The sequence below is a fragment of the Pomacea canaliculata genome, linkage group LG9 (genome assembly GCF_003073045.1).
Source record: "Pomacea canaliculata isolate SZHN2017 linkage group LG9, ASM307304v1, whole genome shotgun sequence".
NCBI classification, from domain to species: Eukaryota; Metazoa; Mollusca; class Gastropoda; order Architaenioglossa; family Ampullariidae; genus Pomacea; species Pomacea canaliculata.
Window position 1 is genome coordinate 18,172,119 of NC_037598.1, and position 16,470 is coordinate 18,188,588.

At 44.6% G+C, this 16,470-nt stretch overlaps 2 protein-coding genes across 2 annotated transcripts in view; both read right to left on the bottom strand.

The window, feature by feature from the left end:
* Positions 1 to 4,271, bottom strand: part of LOC112572210 (dynein heavy chain 3, axonemal-like) — a 43,400-nt gene extending 39,129 nt beyond the window's left edge. The window contains 8 exon segments of the mRNA XM_025251782.1: positions 383 to 589; positions 830 to 1,025; positions 1,115 to 1,245; positions 1,874 to 1,978; positions 2,294 to 2,432; positions 2,930 to 3,125; positions 3,302 to 3,561; positions 4,108 to 4,271. Coding sequence (XP_025107567.1) covers positions 383 to 589; positions 830 to 1,025; positions 1,115 to 1,245; positions 1,874 to 1,978; positions 2,294 to 2,432; positions 2,930 to 3,125; positions 3,302 to 3,374 — 1,047 coding nt within the window. The 5' untranslated portion in view covers positions 3,375 to 3,561; positions 4,108 to 4,271.
* Positions 3,500 to 15,857, bottom strand: LOC112572211. Its single transcript, XM_025251783.1, has 6 exons — positions 15,564 to 15,857; positions 12,390 to 12,488; positions 5,617 to 5,785; positions 4,894 to 4,993; positions 4,102 to 4,277; positions 3,500 to 3,561 (listed from the first exon to the last, which is right to left on the bottom strand). The coding sequence occupies exons 1-6, from the start codon at positions 15,579 to 15,581 to the stop codon at positions 3,500 to 3,502; spliced, it is 624 nt and encodes a 207-aa protein (XP_025107568.1). The 5' UTR covers positions 15,582 to 15,857.
* Positions 15,858 to 16,470: the final 613 nt, after the last annotated feature.

Genomic DNA, 16,470 nt, shown 5'->3' on the forward strand with positions numbered 1-16,470 from the left:
TCAAGCGAAGGGAAAAACAAACCTGTTTTAATTATTTCCCCATCACCCGCTCTCCTTGTGACGTGCTTCGGCAGCGGACCATAAGAATTGTAACAACTATTATCATGATGCAGTCTCATTAACTTGTATGAAAGTGAGCTTAGTAACACTATTCCTCTCTAGATACTTTTTCTACAGCTTTAGAGTCATATATACTAAATATATTATTAAAATAGTCTCACTGGCGCTTGTTTCAAAGCAGATAAACCACCACAATCGTCACCGCAAAACCACCATCACTACTTTTCGCATCATCTTATTATCAACGCCTCCTCGTCATCGTCTTACACCAACAGTTTTCCACTGTGATCCTCACCCTCGCTACTGCAACAAGAACACTGACCAGGAAAAGGCTGACCGGATGGCCGCGGCTCGGCAGCGCCAGCGATGACGTCATGGTGTAGGTGCCGTCGTAGGCGTTGCCGCTGTCGTACTCCTCCACGAATGACACAAGGTCCTCGATGGAGGCTTGGACACACCGCCGCAGCAGGATGGACATGAGGGACGCAACGCTGCCGAAGAAGTGGTCCAGCTTGTTCATGCGTTCCTTCTGGAGACAGATGTTCATCGTAGATCAACGTCAATGAATGATCGTGTAATCTTCTTATAGGTAGGTGTTGACAATACAGCCGTTACACGGTTCTGGTCCCCATTACCAGCGCTGTCTTTACATTTTGTCTGCTTTATAAGTCTTTGTTTTATGCATGAAGGAGCATACACATTACAAACAAACAATAAAAAAAGCAAAAAGGACGGATGGAAAAGGATGAAACAAAATGTGTTCTTTCACCGTTTCTCTGGGCATAGTCATTTCAATGGCGTCCCGGTGCTCGTCGACGATGGTACAACACTCGGCCACCCAGTCACGTGACAGGCGCTGGAAGCCCTCCGCACTGGAGTCCTGCACGTGCTTCACGAAAGTCTCCATAGTCACAGGCATCTGACCTTTCAACCCCGGCAAGTCGATTAACCGGAGGGTACCATACCTGCGTAAGAAACAAAAAACAACTGAGCGAGCACCATTCACTTTTTATGGAAACGATAGACACGGTGTCAGAGAAGTCCGTACACTCACTTGCTTTCGAAGTGGTAGAGGATTTTGATCATGACAGGGTGGGTGATGTACAGGTCTGTCTCCATGAAGGTCCGGGTAGCCAACACGCGGCTGTGCCAAGGGAAGCTGTCACGACCAGCGGAGTGTGACGGCTGTAAAGAGTATCTTCCTAAAGTTTATGCAGGTCTGTGTTAAGGTTGTCAAGGAAAATCTACCAAGCATAGACATACGTGCGATTTTATGTATGTTCTGTTACGAAGCCCTTGGCGTGGTACTCATACTTCGAGAACATTTGACATTTGACATATGTCGGTTAACATCAATCAATGTGGAAGGTTTAGTATTGTGTGACCCTTGGTGGTGTATTAGTTTTATGTGACCAGCATGAATAAACAGACATCCCGCTTGAATTTTCACATGAATGTAGCTGAATGACTAACTTTTCAATAATACTGATATATATGGAGACTTCTATGAATCTGTTGGATTATTTATATACCTGGAGTATATAATGAGTGTTTCATTGAAACTCGTTTTGATATGCCAGACATGTTGCAGGCTTTGAGTGTATTTGAATGTTTATTAATGATAGTATTTGCCCCACGTACTAACTTTGACCTTTTAGGAATTGCTAACATCTTGATGTTGTGCACAAAACCTAGCTCTATCGTCTCATACTCTGTAAATGAATTTATTCTTGCACAGGCTAGGTGAACGCGCGAGAATATGTCCTGTAAGCATCTGGATGTGATTTGTTTATAAATGAGGACAGATGGAGACCTTGAAGGGCATGGCGAGCCCAAGGCGGTCTTGTTCCACAGGGTCCAGCAGGATGTAATCCAGGATTGCCCTCCTCACGGCCACCCGGTAATCCTCGTCCATTTCCTGCAATCAATGAGCGAGACTTTGGCTAGACTGCACTTGGAGCTCTGCCAGTGTTGTCCTCGTGTACAAACGTGTTTACACACAGTTTACAAACGTGTTTACACACAGTTTACAAACGTGTTTACACACAGTAACAAAAGTTTACTCTCGAGATTGTTCAGTATTTATATGTGACAAACATAAGTTCCTAACAACGACACATGATAAACCAAAATTGCTTGAGTGTAAGAGGGAATCCAAAGAATCAACTGCCGCCTGAGCCCTTGGTTGCCACTCAGGGCAAGGACTCAGCTGTTGAGTGAACTCCAGTCTTACCTGTAAGAACTCCGTGGTTGCCTGTGCGAAGCTGGAGCGCAGGTGATGGGGCACAAAGCGGTAGATTCCCTGTAGGGTGTCGTCGGTGATGGGCCCCACCATGTCCGGGGGGATGGCTTGCTCCAGTAACGTGTAGTACCTGCCACAGGTGACACGTCACAGGTGAGCATTATTTTACACGCAAACTACCCTTACACTGACCAAAGCCTGCACCAGGTCTTGCATATCAAAACAAGTTTCAATGAAACAAAGCTTGAATGCTTATTTATGACACAAGGCATTGGCATTGACTCTCTCAATGTCTAACAAAGACCCTAAACATAAACCCGAGCGGTGACGAACACACGTGTCTTTGTAGGACAGCCACTCAGCTAAAAGTTTTATTGCCCTCGTCGATGTCGTATTTACTGCTCCTCGCCATTGGCTGTCTTAACAGTAAAATATACTGCACTAAAGTGCAAACACCTGATGACGCAACGCATGAGGGGCTGGGTGTCCATACTTGCCACCTGAATGATTGCACGTGATCAGCCCGTTAGTGATCAACACACGTAAGTGTAAGTGTTCAGTGTTGAGCACGGACATTGTCACAATTTGCTTCAAGTACAGGTTACAACGGTAAACAGGCTTTCTGACCTTTCTTTGTTTTCCGGATCCGGTGAGGTCGGGCGAGACAGGCCGTGTGTGGAGAAGTACCATGGCGGGAACTGCACGTGCAGAACTTGCCGGGTCTCCTCGTCGTGCTCGTCACCATTGTGATAGACATCTCCATCGCTGTTGTCGTGGTCATTGGCCGTCCTTATCTCCTCTTCGTCATACTCATTTTCGTCTTCTAAAGAAAAAAAATGTTTATCTCTGCTTACCCCATCTTTCTGTCAGTCAGGAGACGGCACCAGGGATCATACATTTACATGCACATGCACGCGTGCAAACACCCTTACATTATATCTCTCTCTCACACACACCTGTTCTTCTACAGACAGATTTGACAAGACTAGAAAGTGTTACCTGGTGCTACGCTCTCAGGTAGCGTGGGCATTTCGGGGACATAACTCATGGATGGGGGCACCCCGCTGTCCATACTGTCCACCACACTGTCCGCGCTGCTGACCCCAGTGACCCCTATCTGTGGCACGGCAGTGACATCGCTGACCCCTGTCCGTACTGAGCTGTTGTCCAGCGGATGTGTTGACCCTGTAACCTCACTCACCCCTCATCCTCTTCGTTCTTACCAAGCTCGTCTTCATCCTCCGCGACATCTTCGGGGTCTGTCGTGAAATATTTAGAGACGTATGCGTCACCGTTGTCTTGAAATATTTGAGCGGTATACATTAATGTCGGGTTAGTTATAAAACAGAAACATAAGTGGGACCCAGGGCAGACGATCCTTTCGGGGTTCAGTCTGAAGTCCGTGTGTGAGCCAATATTAATGAAGAAATTTTTAAAGTAGTGCCAGAGAGAGTTAAAATTATCATTTTGCCCTGATAACTATAACTTTGTGTGTGTAGACAATCAGTACAGTAATGCCTATAAACACTATTGTTGACAATACTATTAACAGTATTATCAACAATATTATTGACAATGTCTACCGGTGAAAAGCTTTGTTTCACTCGATAATTAAAGAGTGAGTAATAAGAAACTGCATAAATTGATTTAGCTCTTCGTAACTTTAGTTTTTATTTAACATATCCTCCTCCTCCTCCTCCTCCTCCTCGTCATCATCATCATCATCATCATCACCACCACCACCACCACCACCACCATCATCCCTACCACATTATGTAAAATCTCTCCCCGTGCCTCACCTTTACCATGGATGGTATCTATGGTAACTCCGTTCTGTTCCTCAGCGCGCGCTGCGTGTCCATTAGTTATTGGCGGCAGGACAGGTGTTGCGTTCAGACTGTCCCTGTTGTTGGGTTTGGCTGGTTTGGCTGCTTCTCCGAGTATGCACAGGTGGGGATCTACAGACTCCAAGGAGCTAAACAAAAATTAAAGCATGCTTTATCACTCTTTCTCACACCCATACTCATGTTCAGTTTCTAATACTTGGTGGTCTGAATATGAATCTTGAAACTTGATTGTTACAAGAGTAACCGCTTTCAAAGATTCATATTTCCTCATTAAATAATAGTATGCGAGGGTGCAATATTTTCAAATGATTAAGGTGAGAAAGGAACAAGGTAATACTTCCTAATCTCTGATAAATAAACAGATAGATACAGATTTACAAATATCACCACGTACAGAAGAGAACACAGACCTAACCTGCAGTAGACACAGATGGGTTTCAATTAACATTCAAAGGAATAACTGGGACTATAGGTTGGTGAAATGCACCCGTATCTCGCATATTACCTACTTATATACATGATGTGTGTAGCCTTGTACTGAAGCAATTGTGTGGGTGGGTACATTCACTCAACACAATTATTTAAGTAACAAGTGTTTGTAGGCTTTAACATCTGATGTTGTTGAGGGTTTGGATAGATTGTAAAATTAGTTCACGTGTCTGCACGTTGTCTGATTGCAGTGGTTGTACTTATTAACAGACCACAAAAAACTTATTAAAATTACGGGACCCAAGCTAGACTTACTAGCGCCGCCTCTTGTCGGGGTGGATCTGAATGAGGACTGGACTCCTGGGTCGTGGCGGCTTGCGAGGCGAGAGAAAATAGCTTTCTTCCACTGTGTATGCTGCAACCAGACGGCAACCCCAGTTACAATAAACACCTCTTTCCCTCCACTCCCCTCCCCTTCACCATGAACAGCACAGAAGGAAATGTTGAAAATGAATGTGTCGAGGGTCCAAAGGGCTTAGCAACCTGCCTTGATTAATCTTGTGTGGATGACTCGAAGCTCTGTGTACTCCAGGTGATTGAGGGAACTAACCCGAGAAAAGAGTCCGTATGTGCAGATCGAACGATACAAGACGAACACCCAGCAGCTACTGAAATATGTTGATCTGGGTGTATCGTTACACCCTCCCCCCTACACAGCCCGTTACATGTCAAATGATTACAGTGATATCTTGATACATTTCTCTACAAGAACAGACAATACTCTAGCAAAGAAACAAAGTGTTCGTGCAACGGTTCTTTGCTGACAACCACGGTATTTTTTTCAAGCAGATGAGAAATAAAGGTGCAATGCTCTTGCCAAAAAGATTCATCAATCTATCTTTGTTTTCCAAATGCTGTGTAATGTCGACATTAAACTGATAACTCAGTGTAGATAACTAGGACTAGAAGACAGCCATTCACATGATCCATTAACAAATATTGGATTTAAAGGAATAGGCCTTCGCTTATCTTGCTTACCTCCCCTTGTAGTGTTGTAGATTAATGAGGTGGTAAATTTGTTTGCACCAGGACTGTAGTTGTTGCCTATTGAGTCGCTGACCCGCCGGAAGTACTTCTTCTCCTTGACTGGCGCGGCTTTGGTGTAGGAAGCCTGCTCGACAATCCTCGGCCGCTCACTGAAGGCAGGCTGCAACACATCAAACCCTCCTTCAAGTCTCTGAGCCTTTTAAAAAAATTAATGAAGGAATTAAAAAAAAAAAAAAAGGCATTTGTATTAAAAAGAAATAGTTTACAGCACTTATCGTTGGGATCGTCAACTATTTTTTCTTTGGGAAAAAAATACTGGAAACGCCTGCATTTTCCTTCCTTGTGTTTGTGTGTGTGGACGCGCGTGAAGGGCGATGTTTATCTCTATACACGTCTCTGTGTGTTTGTATCGAAATTGTAGTCTGTGTTGGTCACATGATGTGTTACATCTCCCTACAAATATGTAGCGAGGTTAGGGTTAGGTAATCACAAACTCTGTCGGGTGGCTGTCTCGAGATAACCCATAAAGTGATTTGTTTTTCCTTCTAAAATAAATCTTCCAGGGTTCGTCACATTCTGTTTGCTTATCATTGTTTTATTTTTTGTGTTCTGTTTGCTTATGTCTGTTCTGTTTTTACTCCTGTTACTTTGAGTTTGTCTGTATCTGTACTTATTTTTTTACCTCTGAGGTTGTCACCTGTCTCACCTGAAGGGAAAAAAGGACAAGCTACAATGATGCCAGCCCAGTGTGCTACTGTCCCCGCCATCGACACATATTGGATGCATTTCACGATATTATTGCTAGACTTCAACGGTCTTTTATTTGGTCCCACGCATCCAGTCCGCCGCGAAAAGAAATGAGAAATTACTGGCTAACGGCTGTAGTCTCACCAGCAAACACTGAAGTGTCGAACCCCTTCCCCCCCAACCGCCCACTTCCACACAAAAACAACAAAGACACAGTGGCAGTGGCTGAATTTGTTTTCTGTATTATTAAATTACAGAGAGAGGAGGAAAGTATAATAGTGGGAAGAAGACAGAAGAATGTAAAGAGGAAAAGAAAGAGAAAAAAACTTGGGTGTCAGTATCATGTCAGTATCGTGCTGGCACCATGTCAGTATCATGTCAATCTCATGTCAGTATCATGTCAGTATCGTGCCGGCACTGTCAGTATCATGTCAATCTCATGTCAGTATCATGTCAGTATCGTGCTGGCACCATGTCAGTATCATGTCAATCTCATGTCAGTATCATGTCAGTATCGTGCCGGTACCATGTGAGTATCATGTCAGTTTCGTGTCAGTATCATGTCAGTATCGTGCCGGCACCATGTCAGTATCATGTCAGTCTGATGTCAACATCAGGACCACACAGCACTGCTTGTGTCAAGTACAGTCCTACTTTCTTCACAGCAGCAGCTCCAGTAGCCGCCTTGGACTACATATCGACGAAGGTTATGGCTGTCACTAGCTTACGAATGTGAAGGTCCTCCTGTCTGACCAGTCCGATTCCAAAAGCAGTGTCAACAGGTTGGTGTGGGAGAGTTCTTAGTCCCCCAGGAACACCAAGACTGGGCAGACTGGGTGCCAGAGTCAGTATGGCACACTGCGACAGTGACATCGCGGACAACTGTCCCTCGCGACAATCGACCCCCAGCCAGGCGCATGCGCCGTGTAGCCACACGCTGCACGTGCACACCGCGGAAGTTGCCTCCCCTGACATCGATCCTATCGTGTGGCGCCACCATTAGCAGAAGACACTTCATTGGGTTTCTTTGAATCCGCGGCTCTCAGGTCCAGCCGTCCGCGAGATCTCTGAACCCAGCCAGCCACGCAGCCAACATGGCGCGTAATTTACAGGCGGGTTCAAGTGGCACATCCGGATAGGATCACGTCACAACTAGTTTTGTTTATTTGTTTATATTAGACGATGCAAGGATGTAGTTAACCCCCCTTTCCTAGATGACAGCCCTCACGAATACACAACCTTTGACCTCAAACTGCTTCCACAAGGTACAAATATGAGAAGCAGTTTTATGAACAGGCCTCACGTTCGCACATGAACCTGGTCTGAACGTGCGATCGCCGTGTAAGTACTTCAACAATTACTGACACGTGAGCCCGTCTAACGTTTAATTAAGAGCAGGCACACAGTGTCGCCCCGTGCAACAGCTGACACAATCGATGCATCCTCCCCACAGGTCCCTCCCCAGGTGATTGTGTGCCATCGTGACGACTGCTGGAGTGGAAAAGGCGCTTGTTTCCAGAAATCTGGCGCAGATGGTGCTGACGATGCTGTTGGTAGTTCCAGCTATTCCACTGTCAGGGTGGTAGGTATGTAAGTAGGTGTAAATTAATAATACCCTCTCACCGAAAACACACACACAAAGGAGAGAGACTCTACCATTGAAGTGTAATGAGGCGCTCGGTCGGCCTGTATATTAATGGGCTGAGATTTCCAGACAGGCTCATATGTATTATTTACAGAAATGTGAGCCATCACTACCGTTGTAATCTAACTATACAGCATGGAGATGTGTCATGCTTCCACACGGCGAATCTCGTAATCACAGGTGTTTATAGTCAGCGGCTCCACCCCCAGGCCAGGTGATTAAAAAGACAAGTCTTGGCCTGTTGAAGATCAGTAGTTTGCATGCAGTTTGTGAGGAGGCTTTGTGAAGGATAAACACCAAATATGTATCAACAAGGTCTTTTTTACAGAAAAGCTGTTAAAATCCAGTTTTCCGACCTCCGACTCTAATAACTGCCACTGCCAAGCCACCAGTCAAATTCGTGACCATACATACCCTTTGGTAATTATTATCCCAGCCATTGACTTCTGACCGATGGAAAACGTCCAGAGAGATGTATCACTCTCTTTTTATCTGTTTTCGTGAGAGGAGACTTTTAGATGCAGGATATCGCCTGCTCATTACTGAAATATCTTCTACCTGGCGGTGTAGGCCGGGTGCTGGTCACCTGACGGTGTCTCGGCACGGGTACATGAATCAGGCGATCTGCAGTCGTCCTCCAGTAATTCTGTGAAAGCCACCCGCTATGTCGTGGCGAGATGTCCAGAGGACATGTGACAATGAGCTGTTAGAGTTATCTCGCACGTGCTCTATTATGGACTGTCGTAAAATGAACGAGTAAGCAGCACACTTGGAGAGTTATGAGAGACGGAAGTTCGTCATTGATTGTGTGAGTGCTGTCTGGCCGTTATTTTACTGGCTGCTAAGTCGGCGCAAGCTCTGACATCTTCGTGCCATCAGTCAGTGATGTCGGTTTGGACACAAATCATGATGCAGGCCTTATTTATGTGGCAGATAGTGAAATTGTCCAGTGGTGTCTGACAAAAAGTGCCGATAGTGAGGGGAGCAGTTACAGGCCAGGTTCTGCTGACACACGCGTACACACCCAAGTGTAACAACGTGTCCCTGGGGAAATGTGGAACTCGAGGGCAAGCATCTTATTTCCGCAATTAAGAAGCAATGTTCACTAATGTTGCTTTGAGCTGAGTAACCCAAGTGTATCTTTGCCACTATATAGCTAGGTTGGCACCTTAGTGGCCTGCGTGGTACTAGTGAAATAAAAATAAGAAACCACTACACATTTCTTAATCAAGTCCTGTTTAGTAATACGATTTAAAGTGTAGTATACCAGAGACCTCGTTGTTTTTCGTTCCTTCTTAACGCCCTGTCGTTTAGGATAAAGCTATTGTATCATGTTTGTATGTAATTTACATAATATTAGGAGCAGAGCATCTACATAACATCACTGGGGGCATGAATCGGACACGAGATCTCGCAAACAAGGCGAGAAAAGCCTCAGCTCCTTCCTGTAAATGAGTTTTCACGGTTGTTTACTATCCTTTGTTCCTGTTCACATCTCATCCCCATTGGCGAGGGGAGGGTTCTTTTATGGGTCCATTGTCTGTGAAAGTCTATAGGTTGGACACGTTGGTGACAAAGTCAAGACTTGTTCATCTCGTCATAAATTGTGTTTGTCACTGTGGTCACACGCCTCGCTTACACGTTTCTTTACAATTAAGACCTATTAACAAGCGAGGTGCGAGCCCACAGACTGTGGCTTGTGTTTATTTACGGATGAAGAAAGCTTTGTGTTCGGTCTCCAGGTCCCGCCTTGACTCCAAAGACCACGGCTTGCCAGGGTCACCGGAAATAGCTCCGAGCAGAATGCAGGTAGGGGCCCACATCGCTATTCAGATACAAGGCCATCCTTGCAGAAGTGAAACAAGAGCTGAAACAATTATAGCCCCCTCCCCCATTCTTCTTCGAGAAATACAAGCAGTCGATTTATGACTGTTCAGAAAAGAGTCCATTTTTGCGTCTGTGTGCCGCCAAGTGGCCGCCTGGACCTGGACTAATGTGATTGGCGTCAATGAACGGCTGAGTAAACGAGCGGAAGAATGGGTGAGAGAAGTGGTAAGTGAGGTCGTCAGTTTGTTGATCAACCCATTAATCTTTCAGTACGTCTGTACATTTTCTCGTTGTCTTCTTACCTTGTGCATGCTAGAGTGATGAGTGAGGGAGTAGATAGTCAAACCATGCTAAACTCTGTCAGATGTAGTCGCCATACTACACGTTCCCAACAACAGCAAACTATACTACATTCGCCTGAAATACAAAATGTCACACTTAATTAATGATACCCCATCTCATAGACATTCGTTCCGTAATACACAAGCCATGTGAACACGCTCCCAGTCATAAGCCAACCATGTGAGCGCTCACAACAGTAAGAGGATTGTACATGGATACGTCTTGTTGCTACGGCTCCAGCCAATAGGAGAGCTGGACCCATATGTTAATCAGGTATCAGTGGACAATGGTGACCTCATGATGTTGACCTGTTTCTGTGCATGGTGTTGTTTGTGTATTCGTATCTCGAGGACGGAAGGGGGTTACAGTTGACTTCAGTGATTTAAAAATCATTTTCACCGTACTGACAAAGACTGCCAAAAGGTTGGAGAGTGAAGGCTGTTCAGCCCTTTAAGCAATGGCCAGACACGTTCAGCTCAGCGGATTTTCATTCCAATGAAGTGTTGCCCACCCACAGCCTCAAGCTTTTTCTTCTAATCAGCTCTGTGTTATGGTGTGCTGAGACTGACTGACTAGCACACAGGACATGATACCTGTATGCAGGGTGGTCGTCACCCACGTGTACGGACATGGTTGTCTGTCCGATTATCCGTCAAAGGTACATAACTCCAAGTTTCTCAACTTCAAGCATGCATCTAACCGTTTCAATGAAACATCATGGGTAGACATCGCAGTGCATTTATAAAGACAAGACAAAATCGAATACACACATAAACAAACAGACCTAGCAGAGAGTCCCCACGGCAGATATGTACACAAAGCCGTTGTCATCGGGAAAAGAAAACAAAACTTTAACAGACAGCGGCACCATTTCTTTCTTTTTATGAAGAAACCATGGAGATGGTTCTTAAAGTATAAAAAGTTATTAATCTACTATAACAAATAACCAGGTTTAATTACAAAATAAAATTTCTTCTTCACTCCAAGAAAAGGTTTGGACTAGGAGTTCATGGCATCAATGAACAACACAAGCGCTACCGCTCCCTTTGCCTCGGAGGTATCAAGTGGCTTATGCTCATCTGAGACACGACAAGTGCATACCCGAGTGGTAATATCCACCCGCCAATCCCCTCCCTTGAGACAGCCAGGACAAGAACCTTGTTTCCAAGCAGAAGGTAAGAGCCACACAGCTCCAGTTAGTTAAGTCCCTTGAAAGTAGGCAAGTATTTCATGTCACACCTATCGCCTGTGAACCTTCAACTCGTAGTGTGTCAACAGAACTTAACTGCTGTCGATGCAGACCAGAGCACAGGTTGAAAAAAAAATCCTGTTCGTGTTCCCTGTCACCAGGAACCGAACTTATAGACGAGTCCCGACCGTGCTGTATCTGGGACAAACAGTAATACAACTCTCCTGCTGATGAACGTACATCGTTTACATATCGGATAAAAAAAACTACAGGTAGTAAACCCGACCTGCTACATTCTGTGTGCTAATTGCTGCCTCTGCTAGGAATTGATTTCTCACTCTTTTATTGACGTGCGTAAAACACGAATAAATAAAATGTCAATCTGCCAAAATAGACATTTATATTTTTCGCATGATCGCGTCGGTACGGAGAAGTTTTTGCTTATTGTTGCAAGGTGTGAAAAAGTGAACAAAATAAAGACAGATGAGTTCATCGACATGTAAACATGTCCCCATCTTTCCGTGACGTACAACACACACCTGGCTCCACTTTGTAGATGGCGCAGTCACGTGACAGCTCACGAGTGCTTCGTAGGAAAGCCATAGAGACTAAGTTTTCATCGTTAAAATGTTTGTCCACCTTGCATCATTTTCTGGGCACCAGTCCACTTTTACACCACTTTATTATTGCACCATTGCACATTCCACCAATATTTACACCATTGCTATAGCAACCATGTCATTCGGGTTTAAACCTCGTTAATTCATTACTAACACACGTGAAAGCCAAAAGCATTGCAGGTGCCTCGGAAGGAGCCGTCTATCTTTTATTGCTGCAATAAAATCGTTTGGTTACAGTTCTCGGTGTACAGGTGAAATAGAAACTATTTTTACAGCCTCTGTTTAATGTCTGCGGCGGGAACATTGTGCATGGTGATTTCTGCACTTAACAGAGTTTACTTAGTGAAGTCCTTGCGTAAGTAACAATAACCATGTCAACAGGATGTATACTCACCAACGAGGCGCTAAGAGGAGGTAAGTGACAAATGAAAGCCGGGCGATACTTGGCCTCGAACTCACTGGGTTGAGCCACTGGGCCCCCGTGCACCTGCGCCTGCAAGATGGAGTTGTAAATTAGTTCTTATTCATCATCGTCTGAAGTCTGACTACTCATTGCTAAAGAAAGACAAATTTGTCTGTTTACCTGCAAGTCAGTCTGTCGGTCAGTCTGCCGATTATTGTCTAAGTGTGTGTATTCGTCAGCACTTGATACTCAGTGTCTGTGTGTCTGTATCGACTCACTTCTAATGTCTGTTTGGACTTGCTCAACTTGTGTTTGTACGTGTGTGTTTTCGTCCGTGAGTTTGTGTTTGTATCTGTGTGTTTGTGTGTGACTATCATCTGATGCTGGCCCTTGTTATCCCACAATGTACAATTTGCCTTTTTCTGTGGTGTTCGCTGACCTCTGCCCTCTCAGTGTTCATTCGTGTTGTACTTTGTTGTACTTCTGTAAGCGGAAGACCTGCTATTCTCACCTTGGCATCCCTCTGTGACCCACCTCACCAATCAGCACGTTGATAATGAGGTCAGGAGGGGGAGGCAACAACAAACTCTGGGTGGTAATGAGGGTGTCTTAGAATGATCTAATTATCCTTTAGTTTGTGTACGTGAAAAGGAATTGATAACATAACAATAGAATATTAAATCTTCTATTTTAAAGACGTTATTAAGAAATTCTTCACAGGGCTTTCCTCTACTTGACCATCAGCAATGGCTGAAAAAACTCTCCTTGCTGAAGATGTAAATAGAAATATGAACAGCTTCACTGCCTAGAAAACCTCAGTTGTGGAGGAATTCTCAAATATTTTATTTAATTCTGCATGCTATAGTAACCTTACACTGCCGCTACTCCTGTAAGCATTTACCTTTAAGGAGCTGTCTTTCAATAGTATATCGCCCGCCACCTGGTAAACAAGCCCAATGTAAACAAGCTCACTTGTGTGGTAGAGACAAGAGAAGTAACCTATGGCCGGGGAGGTAAGCCAAACAGCTGGCTTCTGACCGGCAGACATTCAAGTGTCATGACATCAATGCTTAGAAACTAAGTAGTCAGACACCACTGTGGTGTGGCTCCACCTGCCAATCGAAAGGATTGAACAAACCATGGAAGTACCAAACTTACTGTCATTTTATTAATTTTCTGAGGATGTAAATGTTGGCTAGGAGAACTGTTCTCCGAAACGGCAGAAAAATCAATTTAATTCTATTTAATTAAATTGGTTTGCAGGCGGGCTTGAGTGTAGTTAAGTAGGTAAGCAAGCAGATGGATTCACAGAATCCAGAAATAGCGTCTGCAAAGAATGTTTTGAAATTTATGTCCACCGCTGCACTGACACAAGGATAAAAGGCTTCTTTTTGGAACACACACTCATACACACTTGCACACACAAACGCAAACATCGCCGGGTGAAACGAGGGCGGGTGAGCACTCGGCACTCTAGATAAAACACTTGATCTTTAGAAACCAGTGTGAATAAAAGACAGGCAGCCAAAGGCAAGAGAAACACTACCTGCTATCTTCACACAAAGTAAGCCCCAGCACGTATTCAATTTGAGCCAATTCGGGTTCAAGACTCAAAGAAATGGGTACTACAATCAAGACAAGGATTGTTGAATCAGCCTATCCAGAAAATCAAGTTGGGCATAAACAGGTTCACGGCGTTGAACAAGAGAGGAAAAGTACTGTGAATGATCCCAGTACTCGGTGTGTGTGTGTTTTCTAAGCTCCTCCCACCCACAACTCCCTCCCTCTCCCCACCCTCCCCTACTCTACCTGTGTTAGTGCGCAGACTCAGGGTGGCGGGTTGACAATGATGAATATACAAGGTGGTCCCTGCACCCGTCAGGGATTTCTCGCTAATAGCATCACCTAGGACACAATTATCGACGGTCTCATTAAGGAGACGGGTGGCTACGCACAGTCGTGCCGTTGATGTGTGTAGCTTACAATCACTTCCTTCAGTCGTCAATACTTCAAACTGCCGCCCAGACGGTCCCACCACGCTTGTCATTTGAGGAAACGGATGAGCTGCTCTGTCGTTGAAACGATTTCATGTTGGTCTCAGGGATGACAGACAGATGTTATAGTCTCTTCTCAAACTGTCAAAGAGCACGTGGACGATTGAAAGACTGACGAGTCCAGTTGACTGTCATGTCACAGACTGTCTACCCAGGGAAGATGAGTGCACTTCACTTTCTCATATCACTACTACAGTCTGGGCAATTGTTTTACTTTGAGATGAGGGACAATAACCATACGGAGTTAAACTGACGGTACTACACTTATATATATTGGGATAATACATGTGAGCAACAATACCATACATGATGTAACAATGCTATCTATAAAATGGAACTCTTTGCATGCCTACCTGACATACACGTACTTTAAATAGAGTTTATTGCACACGTGAGTGTCTCTGGTTATCTTTCGTCGTGTTTGTTTGCTTTGTTGTTGTTGTTGTTGTTCTTGTTGTTGTTGTTTATTTGCTGCGTTTATCTGGTGTGTTCCTTGCACTGAACGAAGAGAAAGCCAGTGAGACAGAATGCTCCTGCATCTTTATCATTTTTATAAATAAATCCTCAACATCACATGTACCTGTAGTTGCCTTGAAAACACCACGCCAGCTGCTGTCTAAAGTTTGTACAACACTTGTTAGAAATGCTGAATTTCTCTAATAATGATAATGATATTAATAATTTTAAATAATAATAATTATATTATTTATCAAAAGACTTGTTGATTGTTTTGCTTTTCGTGTATATTGTATATTTGTACATTGTCTAATCTCTCGTTTGGACAAATAAATAAATTACAATCACGCTGTGGATCAAACTAGCCAGGTAACAAATATGATGTGAGTTTACGGTGAAAGTTGCCCGCACAAAAGAAGAAGCATCGCGGCCTTTTGAACTCAAGAGACCTGGGCTTCGACACCCGGATCACCTGTAGAAAAGGCGTTTATCACACCTGGCGCGTGACCTCGCTAGCACTGTGACAGACTCACCTGGCGCGTGGTCTACTTAGCTGTCACGGACAACTTTTGCTCCCTTCTCCGCCCCAACTTCGTTCGGAGTCAGTTCCCTAACACTTTATAGTCAATGAGTGAAAGCGAGCCCCTGTAAATACCTGTTTATCGAAGGACATCGTGGTAATCCTCTGGTCAGCCAGATATGTTTACTTCGGCAGGTACTGTCCTATGAGGACTGCCCATCGTTGTTGTCACCACAGCCCTACCTGGCACCCAGGCTGATCAAAGTTTCAGGTAGATTCCACACCGAGTTACCGACACCCGCAAAAGTACTCCGCCTCGCGCCTGTTGCCACACGGAACTGCCGAGCGGGTCTGGCCAACGGTAGTCTGGTCCTGCCCACCGCACACCGCCTGCCAGTCTGCTGTCGTCGGCTCTCACTTTACCTCTACTTATCTACCTGTTACCCCCTACCCGCTCCCACTTCTGCTACCCCTTTGAACTGGCGCGCGACACTTTCCAGGGGACGATCGCATTTCCTCCGACGCGCCTTCATATGCAAATTATTTCGTTGCCTAGCGCTTTGAAAACAATACGGCAAACATTTTCTTTAACTGGAGTTTTTTTAATATAAATCTTTTAATATCTATCATACTGAGATCGGTTGAAGGCGAGTCGGCGACAAGTCACGGCGTACAGATTGAGGGAATCGCACTGAGAGGATCAAGAATGTCGGAGGCCGCCAGGTAGGAGACATGTACTGTAGGTAATAGTGACAGGCACTCGCTGGAGCTGAGGAGCGTCTGAACCACATTAGTGTATCGTATAAACTGGAAATGTGGCAACGGCACATTACTTACACAACCTGCCCATTCACCTGCCTACCTACCTAATACATACGGACGTACACACACACTTCACTCGACGCTTTCATCTGTTACAAAAATCTTACGATGATAAATAACAAATAACTAAATGTAGAATGCTGGTCACTATTAATTAAGTCCATATTATTTTTTCTCCTTTATTGTATAGGAAAATTATGTCGTCCTGGATTTCTGGATA